Source organism: Scyliorhinus torazame, chromosome 17 (genome assembly GCF_047496885.1).
Source record: "Scyliorhinus torazame isolate Kashiwa2021f chromosome 17, sScyTor2.1, whole genome shotgun sequence".
Taxonomy (NCBI): Eukaryota; Metazoa; Chordata; class Chondrichthyes; order Carcharhiniformes; family Scyliorhinidae; genus Scyliorhinus; species Scyliorhinus torazame.
In genome coordinates, this window is record NC_092723.1 from 15848768 (window position 1) to 15867609 (window position 18842).

General features: G+C 48.9%; 1 protein-coding gene across 13 annotated transcripts in view; it reads left to right on the forward strand.

The window, feature by feature from the left end:
* nfasca (neurofascin homolog (chicken) a) overlaps positions 1-18842 on the forward strand; it is a 338294-nt gene that overhangs the window by 197638 nt on the left and 121814 nt on the right. For 10 of the 13 annotated variants that reach the window (XM_072480092.1, XM_072480091.1, XM_072480095.1 and 7 more), the window contains 3 exons: positions 1531-1653; positions 5371-5541; positions 14899-14946. In XM_072480092.1, the coding sequence (XP_072336193.1) occupies positions 1531-1653; positions 5371-5541; positions 14899-14946 (342 nt within the window). The remainder of the gene's footprint in view (positions 1-1530; positions 1654-5370; positions 5542-14898; positions 14947-18842) is intronic. The other 3 variants (XM_072480097.1, XM_072480098.1, XM_072480103.1) reach the window with 1 other exon arrangement.

Here is an 18842-nt window from a genome sequence, read left to right on the forward strand (position 1 = left end):
GCACTGCTGCCTCATGGCGCCGAGGTCCCAGGTTCGATCCTGGCTCTGGGTCACTGTCCGTGTGGAGTTTGCACATTCTCCCCGTGTTTGCGTGGGTTTCGCCCCCACAACCCAAACATATGCAGGCTAGGTGGATTGAACACGCTAAATTGCCCCTTAATTGGAAAAATGAATTGGGTACTCTAATTTTTTTAAAAAAGAAAGGCAAGTGTTTTGTTTCCTTTATTAAAAATCCCCTCTAAACTCCATTCTGACACATATTGTTGGTCAAGATTCCTTAGCGTCTCCATGACTACCACGAGAGGGAGCCCTGAATTTTCATGAATGCAGAATATCTGACATAAAGACAGGAAACGCTGGAACTGGTGTTACTTGCTTCAGACCTATTACATTTCCAACTTTTCCCAGGTCTGTTGAAAGGTCATTGACCTGAATGATTGGGTGAAATTTAATACCCTTTGGTGGCGCAGGGGCACTTAATCAGGCGGGAGGATGGCATATGGGGGCCCCCCCCCCCCCTCCTCCATCTCGCCCGCAAGGCCGGGAAGGCCCGTGGACAGCCTACCTGCCCCAACCCCCCTTTCAGACGTTGAAGTGGGCCTCGCTCACTGCCACTGGTTTTCCGCACCATGTGGGGAACACAACAGGAAAACGTGTGTGTGTGGGGGGGAGGGGGGGGTGGCGGGGGGGGGGGGGGGGGGGTTTGCTGTCCCTCATTCAAAGGCACTCCACACCTAATCAAGAGAACCGGCATTGGGGAGGGGGGTGGGGCAATGAGAGTAAACCCAACCCCCTCACTCACTCTGCCATCTTCACCTGAGGAAGGAGCAGCGCTCTGAAAGCTAGTGACATCGAAACAAACCTGTTGGACTTTAACCTGGTGTTGTAAGACTTTGTACTGTGCTCACCCCAGTCCAACGCCGGCATCACCACATCTTCACCTGTGGCCCGGAGTCCAGCGAAGTCCTAGGCCTCGCGTGTGTGTAGTACCAGCTGCAGCCACCGCCTCCCTGGTGGTGCTGCCGTGCAGTAAATCCTCCAGCCTCTGATCGGTCGGCAGCTCTTGGTGGGTTGGACTTAGCCCCGCCTCCCGGCGTTCTTGATCCGAGGGAAGGCCCACCATTACCCAGTTCAGTGCCTTTAATGTGGTGGGCCTTCCCAAAAGCAGGCAAGGGGCGGGGTGGGTCAACGGGTGACATCCCCATTAACCCCAGGTCATTAACCTGATTCCTCCCTTCTATCAGCCATGCAATATATCCAGCATTTTCTGTTTTTAGTGATATCCCTCCTGCCTCAAGTTATAGATTTCTTAAACGTTGTTTGAATTTTTCTCTTTTTCCCTTTTACTGCATTCTGTTCGTCTTTCTATCAATTCCATGGACATCTACCTCTACCTCAAGGTGGCTGAATCGTAGCAGAGGAGTCCAGTTTGTTCAAATTTGTTTCTATTTGTCTCTTGCCGGGATGAATCTAAGTTTCCTGTGATATGTTATGACTGACCATCTCTCTCTCTCTCTCTGTGACATCCAGAGGCCCCCCTGTGGAGGAAGGAGATCCTGGAGCCCTTTGTGGTTCAGGAAGGAGCACCGTTGATTCTACCCTGCCAACCCCCGGCTGGTCTCCCCCCTCCGGTCATCTTCTGGATGGACAGCTGTAAGTCCGACCAAGTTGATCCTTGGGCTTTTATATCCTGTTAACTATTTGTTCATGCAGGGATCCCTGAAATCAGCAGGATGGTCGATGTAGGTTTACTTTATTGTGTGTTCAGAGTGTGGTGGGTCAGGGCACCTTTCTTCAGCTCTCGTGTCTCCTTCTCCTTTCCTCTTGTGCCACTTTAGAGGTGATCATTGCCTGTAGTGCGAAAGGTGCTCGTACCGAATCCCCGACCTCACACACCGTACCTACCTTGACCTCCGTTAACAGTAACGCAATATTTGCTGCCAATTCACGACGATTGTATTTGACGCTAATGACAAAGATAATTTTTACCCACCTTTGTTTTTGCTATCTTTACACAGAATCTTAGAAACCCCTACGGTACAGAAGGGGGCCATTCAGCAACACTCCGAAAGAGCACTCTCTTTGACTGCCACTCCTGTTGTATATTTTACATATCTCTGAGGAATTTCAGAGATGACACGAGTATCTAAGGGCAGCACGGTAGCATGGTGGTTAGCACAATTGCTTCACAGCTCCAGGGTCCCAGGTTCGATTCCCGGCTTGGGTCACTGCCTGTGCGGAGTCTGCACGTTCTCCCCGTGTGTGCGTGGGTTTCCTCCGGGTGCTCCGGTGTCCTCCCACAGTCCAAAGATGTGCAGGTTAGGTGGATTGGCCATGCTAAATTGCCCTTAGTGTCTAACATTGCCCTTAGTGTTGGGTGGGGTTACTGGGTTAAGGGGTTATAGGGATAGGGTGGAGGTGTGGGCTTGGGTATGGTGCTCTTTCAAAGAGCCAGTGCAGACTCGATGGGCCGAATGGCCTCCTTCTGCACTGTAAATACTATGATTCTAACTATGATTCTAAGCGTGCAACAGTTTTATTTACAGCGTTTTGCAATATCACTTGTCTGGGATAGCGCGCGGTCAATTCTCGCCCCACTTGACCCAGAGTCACAACACAAGTGAATTAATCGATCATTCTTCGAAAAGTACCCAAAGTCTTTGGCCCTTGGCTGCCCAATAATTACAGTCACCGGGTTTGTAAATGTGAACACGATTACGATTTATTAATAACAAGAACTGTAATGAAATAGGCAGCAAATACAACTGGTTAACTGGTCTAATTCCTAATTCTCTGCTTTACTTTTCCCCCAACCCTCTATAAACACACAGGACAGACAAACACAAAAGGGGAAGAAAGGGGTAAAATAAAATATGAGTACAAGGGAAAAAGAGACTTTGCTTAAGATGGTTGTTTCCAGCACCTTACTCCTCCTCAAACTCTAATTTCAGTCCAAGCTTTACTGTAGATTCATTCAGGCCTTTCTGGGGAAAGAGAGAGGGGGTCCTGGTCCTTGTTAACAGCCTGGCGACTCATTCATTCAGGTTCACTGCAGTTCCAGAAATACAGCACTCTCAGCCTTTCTGGAGAAAACCCGGAGAGGAGAGAGAAATTTCCTGGGCTGGATTCTCCACCGGCGGGATGCTCCATTTTGCCGGCAGCCCGAGTGTTTCCCGATGGCTTGGGGCTGCCCCACAATGGGAAACCCCATTGACCAGCAGGCGTAACGGAGAATCCTGCCGGCGGGGTGAAACAGAAATGTGGTGCGGCGGGGTGGAGAATCAAGCCCCTTGACTCTGTTCTTCCAGAAGTCAAACTGAGCTCCTTGGGACTCTGAAAATCATTCCACAGCGTCCAATTACTACCTGTTACCGGGCAGAGTACAACCTTTCGAGCCAATTCATTGGCCCCCAGCCAATCAGTCAAACCGAATCCCATCCCATCTCTCCGGTGCCAAAAAGTCTGAAGCTCCTGTTCAAACTAGCAGAGCCTGGCAGAGTGTTCGCTCCTGTAATTTCTCAATTCCTCATTCTCGCTGCTGCTTGACTTAAAGACACATGTCCATTAATCACCCATGGATCAAAAATGATAACAGCAAAATAAAAGGAAGGGGAATTAGGGAATAAAGAGGAAGGCCTTTACACGCCACAATCACAACATGTCTGTACCCGTGCTTATCCCAGCTCAGCTTCCGGCAGCTTCTCTGTTTACTTTAGCTCTGAGTCCACACCCAGGCCTAATCAATCAACTATAGTGAGCACAGATCAGTTACCAGACTCATAATTAAACTCAGACCAATTGAAAAATTTAACACGATGCCTCCCTCCACTCTCTCAACTTTCTCCCTCTCTTCCCTCTGTCCTTCTTTGCTCTTTAGCTCATTTCCCATTTCTCACTTCTTTCTTTCTCTCTGTTTCCCGTAGTCTTTTTTCCCTGATTCTTCACCTTATCCTCTTTTCACTACTTGTTTTCTCCAGTTCTCTTCCTCCCCTAAGTTCCCTTCCTTTACTGATCTGTCTGATTCCAACCCTCGTTCTCACTGGCATTACTGTCTCGATGTGAGTCAGCAACTTTGGGAAAGGGGCAGAGGAAAATTGGGAAAAGTCAAGCATATAAATTGCGAGGATATAAAAGCATGTCACATGGCCTGTATAATGAGCAAACGTTGGGCCTGTCTCTGAGGTAGACATCACCCTTACAGAAGGCAGCTCCTGCAGGAAATTCAGGGCCAGAGTGAGCTCAGGGACCCATTCCCAGATGATTTCCAATTACCTAGATGGGTCAGCAAGGAATTTCCCAATTTTCCTCTCCCAAATTGGAGTGAGTTTTTATCTGCTTTTTCATCTCTTCTAGGATATAACATGGTTGTTGAGTAAAAGCGCAGGAACACAGGAATTAAGAGCGGAGGTAGGCAATCCAGCCCTTCGAGCCTGCTCCACCACTCAATCAGTCGTGGCTGATCTCTTCCTGGTCTCAAATTCACCTCCCCAGCTGTTCCCCATATCCCTTTAATCTGCTTTTTCTTATCAGAAATATACCTACCTCCTTCTTGAAACCATTTACTGACTCAGATTCCACCGCACTAGTTCCACAAATTCACTACCCTTTGCGGGGAGTAGTTCTTCCTAGAAGTAGGGTGGAGAGTGAATGCACATTGGGATACATGAGGAATCACAATTGTCTGGGGGAAGCCGGATGAGCTAGGGGGTCTTTAACTGTCCGACTGTTCTTATGTTGTTATAAGGTGCGGCACTATAGCGATAGTACCAGAGTCTGTTGGTTAGGCTATGGCGAGGGACCTGGGATAGCTACAATGGGGAATGTTTCATTATAGGGACACTGGGGATATATTGGAGCAGTGGAAAGTGCAGGTGGGTGGGTAGTACACTGAACAAGGAGGAGGTTATCAAAGAGTGGTACGTATTTTAGATCACTAAACATTAAGGATGCTCCATAAGATAATATTCTGCGGGACTTTGAATGGGAAGAAGAGCCTGGAGCAATAACTCAATTCATTGGGTGGGATCTTCGGATCTTGCCACTGTCAACGGGCTCCCCTGTTCTATGCACCCCCTCACCCGCCACCGGGAAACCCACAGACGGGGGTTTGCCGTCAACGGGACCAGTCGATCCCTCCGGTGTGAACGGCTGGAAAATCCTAGCCAATGTGATTCTGATGGATGTGTCAGCTGTAATACACAAACTATAAATATTTAGAATTGAGTGGGTGACAGAAAATGAACAAAGTGACATCTGTAAAATGTACGGACACGAGGCGTTTCCTTGGAGCTCTTGTGAATTGAGGGGGATTGTGTTTCTGAGGGTGCTGATTGAGACTTGGTGTACTGAATCTTCTCTTGTCTGTTTCAGTGATGGAGTCGATTCCTCAGGACAAGCGCGTGTCTCAGGGCCTGAACGGGGACCTCTACTTCTCCAACGTGGTGCGTGGCGATGCTCGCTTCGATTACATCTGTAATGCTCGGTTCCTCTTCACACACACCATCCAGCAGAAAAACCCCATCACAATCAGGGTTATGACCAGTAAGTATCAACCCCCTTGCACCCCACTCTCCAAGTTCTTCCCCAAACGTTTTCACTCCCAGTAGGTGTTCATTGTGCACCAATAAGGATAGAGTTTATTGATCGATGGTTTATGATGGATTGGGCGCACTTCCAGGGGACCTGCAGAATATGACGCCAAAGATCCCAATGCCCATCAGTTTCAGGGTACAGGGTGAGAACAACCAGGAGTTCCTCGAATGGTAGTTTCATTTTATTTACTCAAGGCATGTGCGCATCGCTGACAAGACCAGTATTTAACCCTTGACAAAACTCATGACAAATTTAGGCTATCCATTTATCCAACAGTTGCAGCCTTGCCAAGGAACGAATTGCTCCAACCAGAGCGTTGCAAAGAAAAGTGCCCAACAATCCTTAGAGAGGATTGTGCCATGCAGGGCACAGATTCAGGAATTAAACAGCGACAGCGACACATAGAAAATAGGAGCAGGAGGAGGCCATACAGCTCTATGAGCCTTCTCCGCCATTCATGAATAATCATCATCCGACTCAGTAACCTGGGACGAAGTTCTCCGATATCGGCGCGATGTCCGCCGACTGGCACCCAAAACGGCGCAAATCAGTCGGGCATCGCGCCGCCCCAAAGGTGCGGAATGCTCCGCATCTTGGGGGGCCGAGCCCCAACCTTAAGGGGCTAGGCCCGCGCCAGACTAATTTCCGCCCCGCCAGCTGGCGGACAAGGCCTTTGGTGCCCCGCCAGCTGGCGCGGAAATGACATCTCCGGGAGGCGCATGCGCGGGAGCGTTAGCGGCCGCTGACGGCATTCCCGCGCATGCGGAGTGGTCTCCACCATGGCGGAGGTGGAAAGAAATGAGTGCCCCCACGGCACAGGCCCGCCCGTGGATCGGTGGGCCCCGATCGCGGGCCAGGCCACCGTGGTGGCACCCCCCAGGGCCAGATCGCCCCGCGCCCCACCCCAGGACCCCGGAGCCCGCCCGCGCCGCCTTGTCCCGCCGGTAAGGTAGGTGGTTTAATCTACGCCGGCGGGACAGGCATTTTAGCTGTGGGACTTCGGCCCATTCGGGCCGGAGAATCGCGCGGGGGGGCCGCCAACCGGAGCGGCGCGATTCCCGCCCCCGCCGAATATCCGGTGCTGGAGAATTCACGTCAGCGTCCGGCGATTCTCCGACCCGGCGGGGGTCGGAGAATCTCGCCCCAGATCCTGTTTTCCCCCCATATCCTTTGATCCCATTAGCCCCAAGAGCTTTACCTAACTCCTTCTTGAAAACATACAGGGTGAGATTCTCTGGCCTCCTCACAACATGTTTCTCGGTGGCGGGAAGCGGCCTGCCATTGGCCAGCGCCAAGAACTATTGGTCCCGCCACAGCCAACGGGATTTCCCCTTGAATCCACCCATGCCACTGGGAAGCCCGTGGAGGGGGTATGCTGTGGGCGAGATGGGAATATCCCACCAGCATGAACAGCGGAAGATTTTACCCACAATGTTTTGGTCTCAGCTGCTTTCGTGGTAAAGAATACATTTCTCCTCATTTCAGTCCTGAATGCAGTACCCCGTATCCTCAGACTGTGACCCCTGGTCCTGGGCTCCCCCAACATCAGGAACAGCCTTCCTGCATCTACCTTGTCTAGTCATGTTAGAATTTTATAGGATTCTATGAGATCCCCCATCATTCTTGTAACCTCCAGTGAATATAATCTCTCCTGCCACTTTAGGAACAAAGGAACATTGGAATTAGGAGCAGAAATAGGCAATTCAGCCCTTCGAGCATTCTCTGCCATTCAATCAGATCATGGCTGATCTCTTCCTGGTCTCAAATCCACCTCTCTACCTGTCCCCCACATCAGTCTGGTAAATGTTTGCTCCATTACCTCCAGTGCAAGACTTCCTTCTTCAGATAAGAAGACCAAAACTGCACACAATATTCCAGATGTGGTCTCACCAAGGCCCTGTATGATTGCAGCAAGATATCCCTGCTCCTGTACTCGAATCCGCTCGCTATGAAGGCCAATATACCATTTGCCTTCTTCACCGCTTACTTTCAGCGACTGGTGTACGAGGACACCCAGGACGCATTGCACATTCTCCTCTCTCAATCCAAAACCATTCAGATTATAACCTGACTTTCTGTTTTTGTTACCAAAGTGGATAATTTCACATTTATCCACATTATAGTGTGTTTGCCCACTCACTCAACTTATCCAAATCACACTAAAGCATCTCTGCAACCTCCACATTGTTCACCCTTCCATCCAGCATTGTATCGTCTGCAAATGTGGAGATATTACATTTAGTTTCCTCTTCTAAATCATTAATGTACAGTGTAAATAGCTGGGGTCCCAGCACCGATCCTTGCGGTACTCCACTAGTCACTGCCAGTCCCTTGGAAAAAGATCTGTTTATTCCTACTCTTTGTTTCCTGTCTGCCAACCAGTTTTCTATCCATCTCAATACAGTACCCCCAATCCCATGCGCTTTAATTTTATACGCTAATGTCGTATGCGAAAACTTGTCGAAAGCCTTCTGAAATCAACCACATCACAGGCATCAATTCTACTTGTTACATCCTCAAAGAATTCCAGTAGATTGGTCAAACACAATTTCCCTTTATAAATCCATAAATCTTTTATAATGGACTCTAGAATTTTCCCCACTACCGACACCAGGCTAACCTTACAATAATTCCTCTAACTCCCTCTTTAAATAGTGGGATTAGATTCGCTATCATCCAACATGTAGGAATGTTCCAGAGTCTATAGATTCTTGGGAGATGACCATCAATGCATGCATTATTTCTAGAGCCTCTTCCTTAAATAATCTGGAATGTAGATTATCAATCCCTAGGGATTTATCGGCCTTCAATCCCTTCAATTTCCCCAACATCATTTCCCTACTAATGTAGATTTCTTTCAGTTCCTCTCTCTCACCAAATTCTGTCTTCCCCAACATTTCTGGTATAGAAGAATGAGGGGAGATCAAATTGAGGTGTACAAGATGATAATAGGTCTGGATAAAGTAGACGTGGAGCGGATGCTTCCTCTTGTGGGGCGTTCTAGAATGAGAAGTTATAGTCTTAGAATAAGAGGTAGCAAATTTAAAACAGAGTTGAGGAGAAACTACTTCTCCCAAAGGTTTGAGAATCTGTGGCATTTGCTAATCGAGAGTTTGATGGATGCTGGGACGGTGAGTACATTTATGGAGGAGTTAGACAGATTTTTAATAGGTAATGGGTTGAAGGGTTATGGAGAACGGGCAGGACGGTGGAGTTAAGGCCAGGATGGGATCAACCATGATCGAATGGCGGAGCAGGCTCGATGGTCCAGATGGCCTTTTCTGCTCCTTTATTTTATGAGCTTATGTTATTGTGTCCTCATTTGTGAAGACTTCAACCAGTTAACCAGACACTTTAACCAGTCAGTGCCATCCATACAGGTAGCATTTACTGAAATTCACTGGGACTTTGTCCATTTCACAAATGCTCAACGTGTCCAAAATGGCGGACAGGGTACAGGCTGGTAGTACAACTTGCACCACATTGGTATAGGAATCCAAGGAGATGTTTATACCTGAAACAGCTGCTGAACGGGACTGCCAGCTGCCGTCACCGGGATGGCAATCATTGTGAATATTCTTATTCAAATACGGAGTCGAGAAGACCAGGATTTTACTTTCCAACTCCACTTGGCCAATCCTGATTGCCTCACTCCCCATCCAGATCCCTTCCTCTCCAGCTTTCTGATTGCTTTCTCCCCACCCTCCTCTCTTCCCTGGTCTCGCTGGAGGGATTCTGCAGGCTGACAGTACAATTGTCTGCATCAGTATCCATGCCCGTGATCTGCTGTCTCAAACAAATGAGACCTGAGGCCCAATACCACAGGGACCTCTAGCTCAGCAAGGGTCTGTCCCCAGCAGGCCAATGTGAACCATGTTCCAGACCTGCTGCAAAACGTTACAGCCTAAAAATGAACAATTGCGATAGTAACATTTGAATACTTTTAATGTGAACGCAGTAAATATTTTCTATGTTATGCTAATGCTCAATTTAAAGTTTAATGTCCTCACTAAATAGAAGGCAAAGGAATGTTTTACAGTGGTTGCCGAGGAGGTTTCCTACCTGGGATGAGGGATGTTTGTTACATGGAAACACAAGAGAAATTGGGGATGTTCTTAGAGCAGTGAGGTTAATGGGAGATTAGGAGAGAGGTGATCAAAATGAAGAAGGGATTTGATAAAGTAAGTAAGGATGAACTCTTTCAAGTGGCAGAATGTTTGGTAAGTAGAGGAGGCAGATTTAAGGTAGTTGACGCGAGTGCCAGAGGGGGAGCCGAGGGCAACTGCGTTTCATGCAGCAAAGCGGTTTTATCCGGAATGTATTGCCTGAAAGACCAGTAGGAGAGAGTCCACTGACAACATTCAAAAGAGAATTGCAGAAGTATTTGGTGACAGAAAATTTGCAAGGCCATTGAGAAAGGTCGTTGCAGTGGGACTAGTTGGCAGCTCTTTCAAGGAGTCAGCACAGGGACCACGGACAGAATGGCCTCCATCTGTGCTCTATCAATTTATGAGGGTGTGAGCTATTTATCTGCAAGACCTCCTCAACAATAATGTCCAGGCTTGAAAACTGGGAATCCAACAAGCTACCATCGGCGCCGCTGATTGCATTGCCCAGTTCAGGACAGATCGCCGGACACCCAACAAGGTCACAGTTTCTGTCCCGATCTCAGCCGAGGTGATATTTTGGGTTTTGGCAGAGGGCCTCGGGCCAGACAAAAGGGAAATAAAACTCGCCGAGGTTCTCCCTCCTGACTGCAGCACCTGGAAGGATTGGCGAGGACAAGATCACTTTTGGTTGACCAGCATTGTCAGCTAGTGGGTACTAACTATCTAGGCTGCCACGTAGAGATGTCTCTTTCGGGCTGGGAGAGGGATTGAACCATTGGAGACGTACATCGGGATGGGGCGGATTTTTCACGAGCAGGATGTAGCAGGCGGAAATGCTTCAATTTTTTTTAAAATAAAAAGCACAAATCTCCACCCATCCACTTCCTACTTGGTTGACCCCAGCAGCAGCGAGTTTGTGTGATAACAGCACAAAGAGCCTTCCTGGTTCTGACTGGCTCCCCAGTGAGTCCGTTCTTACGTATTCAGTCCTTGTCGGCAACATCATCTGTGGGCGGCGTTCCCAAGCGCAGGAACCCGCTAACAATTCTCCCCCAGCCAACCCACTGATTGCTTAAGAAAATACCAGCTCTGTTTCCACTGTTGTAACATTATTGGTTGGATGGTGCTGTTTCCACAACACTCGGCAGATGTAGGACAAAATTAGGTTAGCTCGATGGAGGTTCTGAGCAACACTTACCCAATTCGTAGTCAACGGAAGGCAGTATAGGCCTCAGCCCTCTCTGGGAGTGAATGCAGCAACCCAGTGATTGGTGAATGTTGTGGGTGGATCCCGGTTAGGCTGGATCTCATTTAGAATGCATGTTCAGGAGATGTAAACGCCCATAAAGGTTTAGATCTCTCGACCGCAGTGATTTATTTCAAAGACAATAACCCGTCTGATGGTTGGACTCATTGTGGCCTCTTTGTGAGTGGAGCAGTGTCCCGTTCCGTCACAACCAGCAACACAAATAGCACTTTCAGAAAGGGCCACAAAGAATTATTTTAAAGATTTTCTAAAGATTAGAAGCTTGATCGCAAAAGTGACATTTTGTGCTGTGTTTTTGGTGCGATGCATTTGCTACCACAGCACATTCGCAACCAGGTCTACGGGGCTGTTTTTGTCAGCCGTCACATTTGACCACAAGATGAACTCCTGGCCCCGCACTCGCACTAAAGATGGCGCACTTCCATCTCTGTGTCATGGGCCGGCTTTAACCCTGTCTCAGCTCATCTCATAGAATCATAGAATTTACAGTGCAGAAGGAGTCTATTCAGCCCATCGAGTCTGCACAGGCCCCTAGAAAGAGCACCCCATCCTATCCCCGTAACCCAGTAGCCCCACCTAACTATTTTATGGACACTAAGGGCAATTTATCATGGCCAATCCACCTAACCTGCACATCTTTTGACTGTGGGAGGAAACTAGAGCACAGGAAACCCACGCAGACATGGGGAGGATGTGCAGACTCCACACAGACAGTGACCCAAGCCGGGAATCGAACCTGGGACCCTGGAGCTGCGAAGCAACTGTGCTAACCACTGTGCTACGTGCTGCCCCTGTTGCTGAAACCCTCGTTCATTCCTTTCCCACTTCTAGACCTGACTAGTTAGTGTGGCACGGTGACACAAAGGTGGCACAGTGGTTAGCACTGCTGCCTCGCAGTGCCTGGGACCCGGGTTCAATTCCAGCCTCGGGTGACAGTCCGTGTGGAGTTTGCACCTTCTCCCCGTGACTGAGTGGGTTTCCTCCGGGTGCTCAGGTTTCCTCCCACAGTCTAAAGATGTGCAGGTTAGTGGATTGACCGTGCTAAATTTATAATCTTTATTAGTGTCACAAGTAGGCTTACATTAACACTGCAATTAAGTTACTGTGAAAAGCCCCCTAGTCACCACATTCCGGCACCTGTTCGGGTACACTGAGGGAGAATTTGGAATGTCAAATTCACCTATCAAATTGCCCCTTGGTGTCCAAAGATGTGTAGGTTCGATGGGGTTACAGGGTTATGGGAATAGGGCGGGGGGGGGGGGGGGGGGGGGGGGTGGGTGGACCTAGTATTCTTTCAGAGGGTCGATGTAGACTCAATGGGCTGAATGGCCTCCTTCTGTACGGTAGGGATTCTCTGTATTCGAACACGTCTCCTACATTCCATCCTCTGCAAATCTGAGGTCGCCCAGAACTCTGATGCCCATATCGTGACTCATGGCAAACCCTTATCAACTAATACCATGGTTCCTACTTAAGGAAGACTTGTTTTTAAAACTCTCACCTTTCTTCCCCCTCTCCCTATCTCTGTAACCTTCTCCAATCCCACAACACTCTGAGATGTCTCGCTTCCTCCAGTTCTGCCCTCTTGGTCGCCCCCGATTTCCACCATTGGTGGCTGCACCTTTGTTTGCCGCGAGCTCTGGAATTCCCACCCTGCACTTCTCCACCTCTCTATCGTGCTTTCCTCCTTTAAGACACTCATTAGAACATTATCAAGCTTTTCATCATCTGATCCAGGATCTCCATTTGTGGCTCGGTGTCAGTTATGTATAATAATGCTGATCTTCAAACATTTTAATACATTAAAGGCACTATATAAATATAAATTGTGTATGAATAACCTCGTTAGTTATCTGAATTCTATTTCTCAGCACGTATAGACATAGCTCAGACTTATGTACACACATATTAATTTCATTGTACAACATTTCAGTAACTAAACCTCTTCCCATTTATTCCCATTGCATAAAATCCAAATGGACCAAATCTTTTTCCATTGTAGAAAATTCAAAGGATCAAACCCTCTCATCTTCAATCTGAATTCATGCATGACCTCCAGTAGATTGAACTCCTTCCTGGCCACTTCAGTTCCTTAGAACATAAGAACTAAGAGCAGGAGTAGGCCATCTGGCCCCTCGAGCCTGCTCCGTCATTCAAGAAGATCGTGGCTGATCTGTGTGTGAACTCAGCTCCACTTAGCCGCCCGCTCACCGTAACCTTCTATTCCTTTACTGTTCAAAAATCTATCTACCTTTGCCTTAAAAACATTTAACGAGGTAGCCTCAACTGCTTCACTGGTCAGGGAATTCCACAGATTCATGGCCCTTTGGTGAAGTTCCTCCACAACTCAGTCCTAAATCTGTTCCTCCTCATTCTGAGGCTATGCCCCTAGTGCTAGTTTCACGCCAGTGGAAACAACCTCCCTGCTTCTATCCTATCTATTCCCTTCATAATTTTATATGTTTCTACAAGATCCCCCCCTCATTCTTCTAAATTCCAATGAGTATAGTCCCGGTCTACTCAATCTCTCTTCATAAGATAATCCTCTCAACTCCAGAATCAACTTAGTGAATCTCCTCTGCACCCCCTCCAGTGCCAGTACGTCCTTTCTCAAGTAAGGAGACCAAAACTGTACACAGTGCTCCAGGTGTGACCTCACCAGCGCCCTATACAGCTGCAACATAACCTCCCTGCTTTTAAACTCCATCCCTCGAGCATTGAAGGACAAAATTCCATTCACCTTTTTAATTACCTGCTGCACCTGCAAACCAGTTTGAATATGTTGAGAATCTTCCCATCCTATTGTGTAGAATTCCATTAGCAGTGACCCGACAATTCCGAATACCTCCTCGCTATATTGAACTTGTGGCCAAAACGTGGCTGCCAGGATTTTTCCCAATCGTCCGCTGTAACCTCGGCGCTCCTTCATTGGGAACTCCAGGCAAACATGTGGAGAACCTTTTCTCCAATCGGCAGCGCCCTCGGGAAACTCCTGTGGATAATATTGGAATATTAAGGTCCAGAACCACTCATCCTGTGGTCCAGTTTCCAATTGTTGACGCTCAAGCAGCTGAATATTGACCACCACCCAACTTCATTAAGAAGCAACTGTGCAACCTGGAGGCCCAAGTTTGATGTGCACTTCCGAATAATTCCTAAGGGAGTTTTGGTTAGTTTCGATTGAGATTGATGTTTATCAGGAATGAGTAGAAGTCTAGATCTAGGGGAATGTTATTTGTCACATTATTGAGGAGGTTCACGGTAGCGTGGGGGGGAGGACATTATTCAGGTCTCCTCCCACAATTCCCTAGTTTAGTCTCCCTTTAAACCTCTTGAAGATCAAGGACGCACTCCGCAATCGTCTCCGCCCACCTTCCTGAAAGATTGGGGATGTGTTCCTCACCCACATCGGATTGAATTCTGGCTGAGTCGTTTGTCGAAAGGCTGGCTTGCTCAGTCATGCTGCTGTTTTGAGTTTTTAATCACACTGAAATATTGCTGCTAACCTGATTTGTTTTAATATGACATGTGTTTTGATATTTGATATTCAGCTCACTGATCAGTAATGTATCACTGGACATATGCTTTCCCCAGTGCAACTTTTTATTTGATATCTTGCACATCTTCATCACCAGCCCAACCTCCCCCCCCCCGCCCCCCACCCCCCTCTTGCTTCCCTTTCTATGTCTAAAATGCTTCTCTTCCCCCTTTCCCTGCATTTCCCTCTGTCCCTTCTTTCAGTCCTCCTACTGTCTACTCTCCCAAATGCTGTTCTCCATCCCCGACATAGCCTCCATATCCGTACCTCCCTCATGCACAGCTGTCCTCTCTCTTCCATAGCGTTTCCCCCCCCCCTCCCCCCTCCCCACTCTCTAATTCCACAGTTCTCCAGCCTAGTTTTGCAAGCTCATGTTGTTTTATTTGTTACAGTGGGTACCAGTTATGAATCAGTGCCAACCATTCTGAATGAAACTGGTGGTGAGTTATGGCACCTTCAAGAGAACTTTCTGTTTTAACCCACTAATCTCTTACTAAACCTGCTTGTGTCTTAACCTCTAATGTCCCTGACTCCAGCAGAACCCTGAGAGCTGTACTCAATGGAAAAGATGTGGCAGCAGAGGATAAGGTGCATTCATGTCTTCAGACTGATAGCAAGCAGTAACAAGAATAGAGTCATGGGGCGACATTCTCCGACCCCCCGCCGGGTCGAAGAATCGCCGGGGGCTGGCGTGAATCCCGTCCCCGCCGGTTGCCGAAGTCTCTGGCACCGGATATTCGGCGGGGGCGGGAATCGCGCCGCGCCGGTTGGCGGGCCCCCCCCCCCCCCTCGCTCGATTCTCCGGCCCGAATGGGCCGAAGTCCCGCCGATAAATTGCCTGTCCCACCGGCGTAAATTAAATCACCTACCTTACCAGCGGGACAAGGCGGCGTGGGCGGGCTCCGGGGTCCTGGGGGGGGCGCGGGGCGATCTGACCCCGGGGGGTGCCCCCACGGTGGCCTGGCCCGCGATCGGGGCCCACCGATCCGCGGGCGGGCTGTGTCGTGGGGGCACTCTTTCCCTTCCGCCTCCGGCCACGGTCTCCACCATGGCGGAGGTGGAAGAGACTCCCTCCACTGCGCATGCGTGGGAAACTGTCAGCGGCCGCTGACGCTCCCGCGCATGCGCCGCCCGGAGATGTCATTTCCGCGCCAGCTGGCGGGGCAACAAAGGCCGTTTCCGCCAGCTGGCGGGGCGGAAAGTCCTCCGGCGTCGGCCTAGCCCCACAATGTTGGCTCGGCCCCCAAAGATGCGGAGCATTCCACACCTTTGGGGCGGCGCGATGCCCGTCTGATTGGCACCGTTTTGGGCGCCAGTCGGCGGACATCGCTCCGTTTCCGGAGAATTTCGCCCAGGGAAAGTGAATGACCGAGGAAATAGATTTTATGGGTCTCTGACTGAGGGAGAAATGGTTTAATCAGTGTTTATGGCCAGACTCTGCTACTGTGGGATGAGTGTATGAGAGGAAGTGTCGGGAATGTAGAGGGTGCCTGTGGGCCCACACGGAAAGTAGATTTGGAGGTGTAAGGACAGGGACATTGAGGGAACGTGGTTATATTCACTGCCCATCCCTCGCTGTGTTGAGAGCGTTTAGAATGAACAGCACGCATTGCGGCGGTTAAGCGACGTAGCATCGTCCTCTCCAGGCAAACTCGGGGTTTTTCACAGTAACTTCGTTGAAGCCTACTTGTGACAATAAGTGATTATTATTATTACTAGGAATGGGCGAAAAATGCCGGCCTTGCCAGCAATACCCCCATCCCATGAACAAATTTTAAAAAACACTGTGAGACTAGAGTTGCAGAAGGGCCTCAGTAGATAGGGGAACAAAGCCCTTCTCCAAACGGCATCAGATATTACAACATTCTTGCTCTTATTTATTTTACTGCCAGCCCTTAACTTGCTATAATTCCTTTTCACTATTTCCGCAGGTGGGATTTGACAGGGGATGTGCGGTTGTAGGAGCAGCTAGTTGACCCATTCTTAAGTTTGGGTTTCATGGATGTTTTCAACTCCCAAAAGGAATTGATTAATGGTGAAAGACATTACCCCCCCCTGGATGGTTGGGTTGGTTGAGGTTGTGAATAGCTCAGCCAACCCAGACCAGAAAGCTCCGGGCCTGGACTGAGTGAAATGGTCTGTCTGAGATTACTGTTAAGGGAGGACCTAGCTCTGTTCCTCTGGCTTAGTTGGCGGGGGGGTGAGGGTGAATGGACATTCAGCTAGGGACCCCGTTTATGATTGCGACGCAGTTTTGCCATGACAGGAAAGTGCACACGGGCAATTAGTGAGTTTGGACTCCACCGTGATGCCTTCACAGCTAAATAGCCCTTTGCCATTCACCCTGACCAGGTTTCACACTGGTTTCTCAGCAGGGGTACGAAAGGGCAACGTGCGCACGCTGGAGCTGCAAGGATCGCACTACATTCTGGAGAGAAATAAAATTGACAGCAGGAGAGAAGATTCTCCCACCAAATATTCTACAAGCCAAGGCAGCCTGTGACACACCACTGCTAATTTTACTAATGTCCCACACTGTGGAGGCGTTCGTTAGTTCCAAACATAGGAACAGGTGGAGACCATTGAGCTGTCAAAGACTGTTCCGCCATTGAGTTAGATCACAGATGACCTATAACTCCATCTACTCACCATAACCTTGAATATTCCTGCCTAACAAATCTCCATCAATCTCGGTTCAGAAATTTGCAATTGATCCCCAGCTTCGACTGCCTTTTGATGAAGAAAGGTTCAGATTTTGGTGTCCTCTGTGTGACAAAGTGCTTCCTGACGTGGCTGCTGGGCAACCCAGCTCTGGGGTCATGCCCCTTCGTTCATGACTCTCTCCCCCTCCCCTCCCTCCTCCCCCAGTACCCACCGTCACCAGAGGAAAGAATGGAGCTGGAGGAATAACCCGATCAGATTCATTTTCTTCCCCAGATAAAACACCTGAATTAGGTCACCACTTTAGCTCTCCCAGGGAACGTGCACATGATGGTCTGCAAGAGGAGGGATTCAATGGCAGTCCACAATATCCATTTGGACCAATTAGGTAACAGCCAATGCAAGCAAATAGCAGGCAACAGTGTTGCTCAGGTATCTAGCCGTTGACCTGGAGATTTTGCCACATGATCTTCCTGCCAACAGTTTATTCCTTCCCTATCCATTTACCATTAATAAACAAAAATGTTCAAAACAAATGGAGAAAAAAAAATCATACACAGTGCATGCGATTTTCCTTCCTTAATTTACTCAGAGCAGTGCCCGATATTTAATTCCCAATAACTCCAGGACGATTCTGAAGGATTGGCAACCCTAATGGGCAGCACGGTAGCATTGTGGATAGCATAATTGCTTCACAGCTCCAGGGTCCCAGGTTCGATTCCCGGCTTGGGTGACTGTCTGTGCGGAGTCTGCACATCCTCCCCGTGTGTGCGTGGGTTTCCTCCGGGTGCTCCGGTTTCCTCCCACAGTCCAAAGATGTGCAGGTTAGGTGGATTGGCCATGCTAAATTGCCCTTCGTGTCCAAAATTGCCCTTAGTGTTGGGTGGGGTTACTGGGTTATGGGGATCGGGTGGAGGTGTGGGGTTGGGTAGGATGTTCTTTCCAAGAGCCGGTGCAGTCTCGATGGGCCGAATGGCCTCCTTCTGCACTGTAAATTCTATGTTAATGGGTGGCACGGTAGCACAGCAGGTAGCACCATTGCTTCACAGCTCCAGGGTCCCAGGTTCGGTTCCCGGCCTGGGAGTCTGCACGTTCTCCCCGTGTCTGCATGGGTTTCCTCCGGGTGCTCCGGTTTCCACCCACAAGTCCCGAAAGATGTGCTATTAAGTAATTTAGACATTCTGAATTCTCCCTCTGTGTATCCGAACAGGCGCCATAAAGTGGCGACGAGGGCCTTGTCACAGTAACTTCATTGCACTGTTAATGTAAGCCTACTGTGACAATAAAGATTATTAAAATTAATGCCGCCACCTGTGCGAAGGGATAAAATATGGGTAATGCGAATAAAATCAATACAAAATTAAGATTGAATGAGAGGAACATTTCTTCCTGATCTCAACCAACCAGATAATTTTATGTGGAACATTAGTGCTGTCATGACACCCATGAGGACCATGTGGAAACCATTGCCGATCTCCCCGAGGGACCCGTGGAGTACGGGCTTTCCCAGGGAGGTTGTGGGTGGCCACCCAGCTGGAGCTCGTTGAACCTTAACATAAAAGCCGGCCCAAGCAAGGCCCAGAGTTGTTGCTTGACCCAACTGGGACTGTGATTGTGGAGAGTTACTGCCATGGGCAGAGTATTGTACATCGCTTAAAATAAAGCCTTGTTCCAC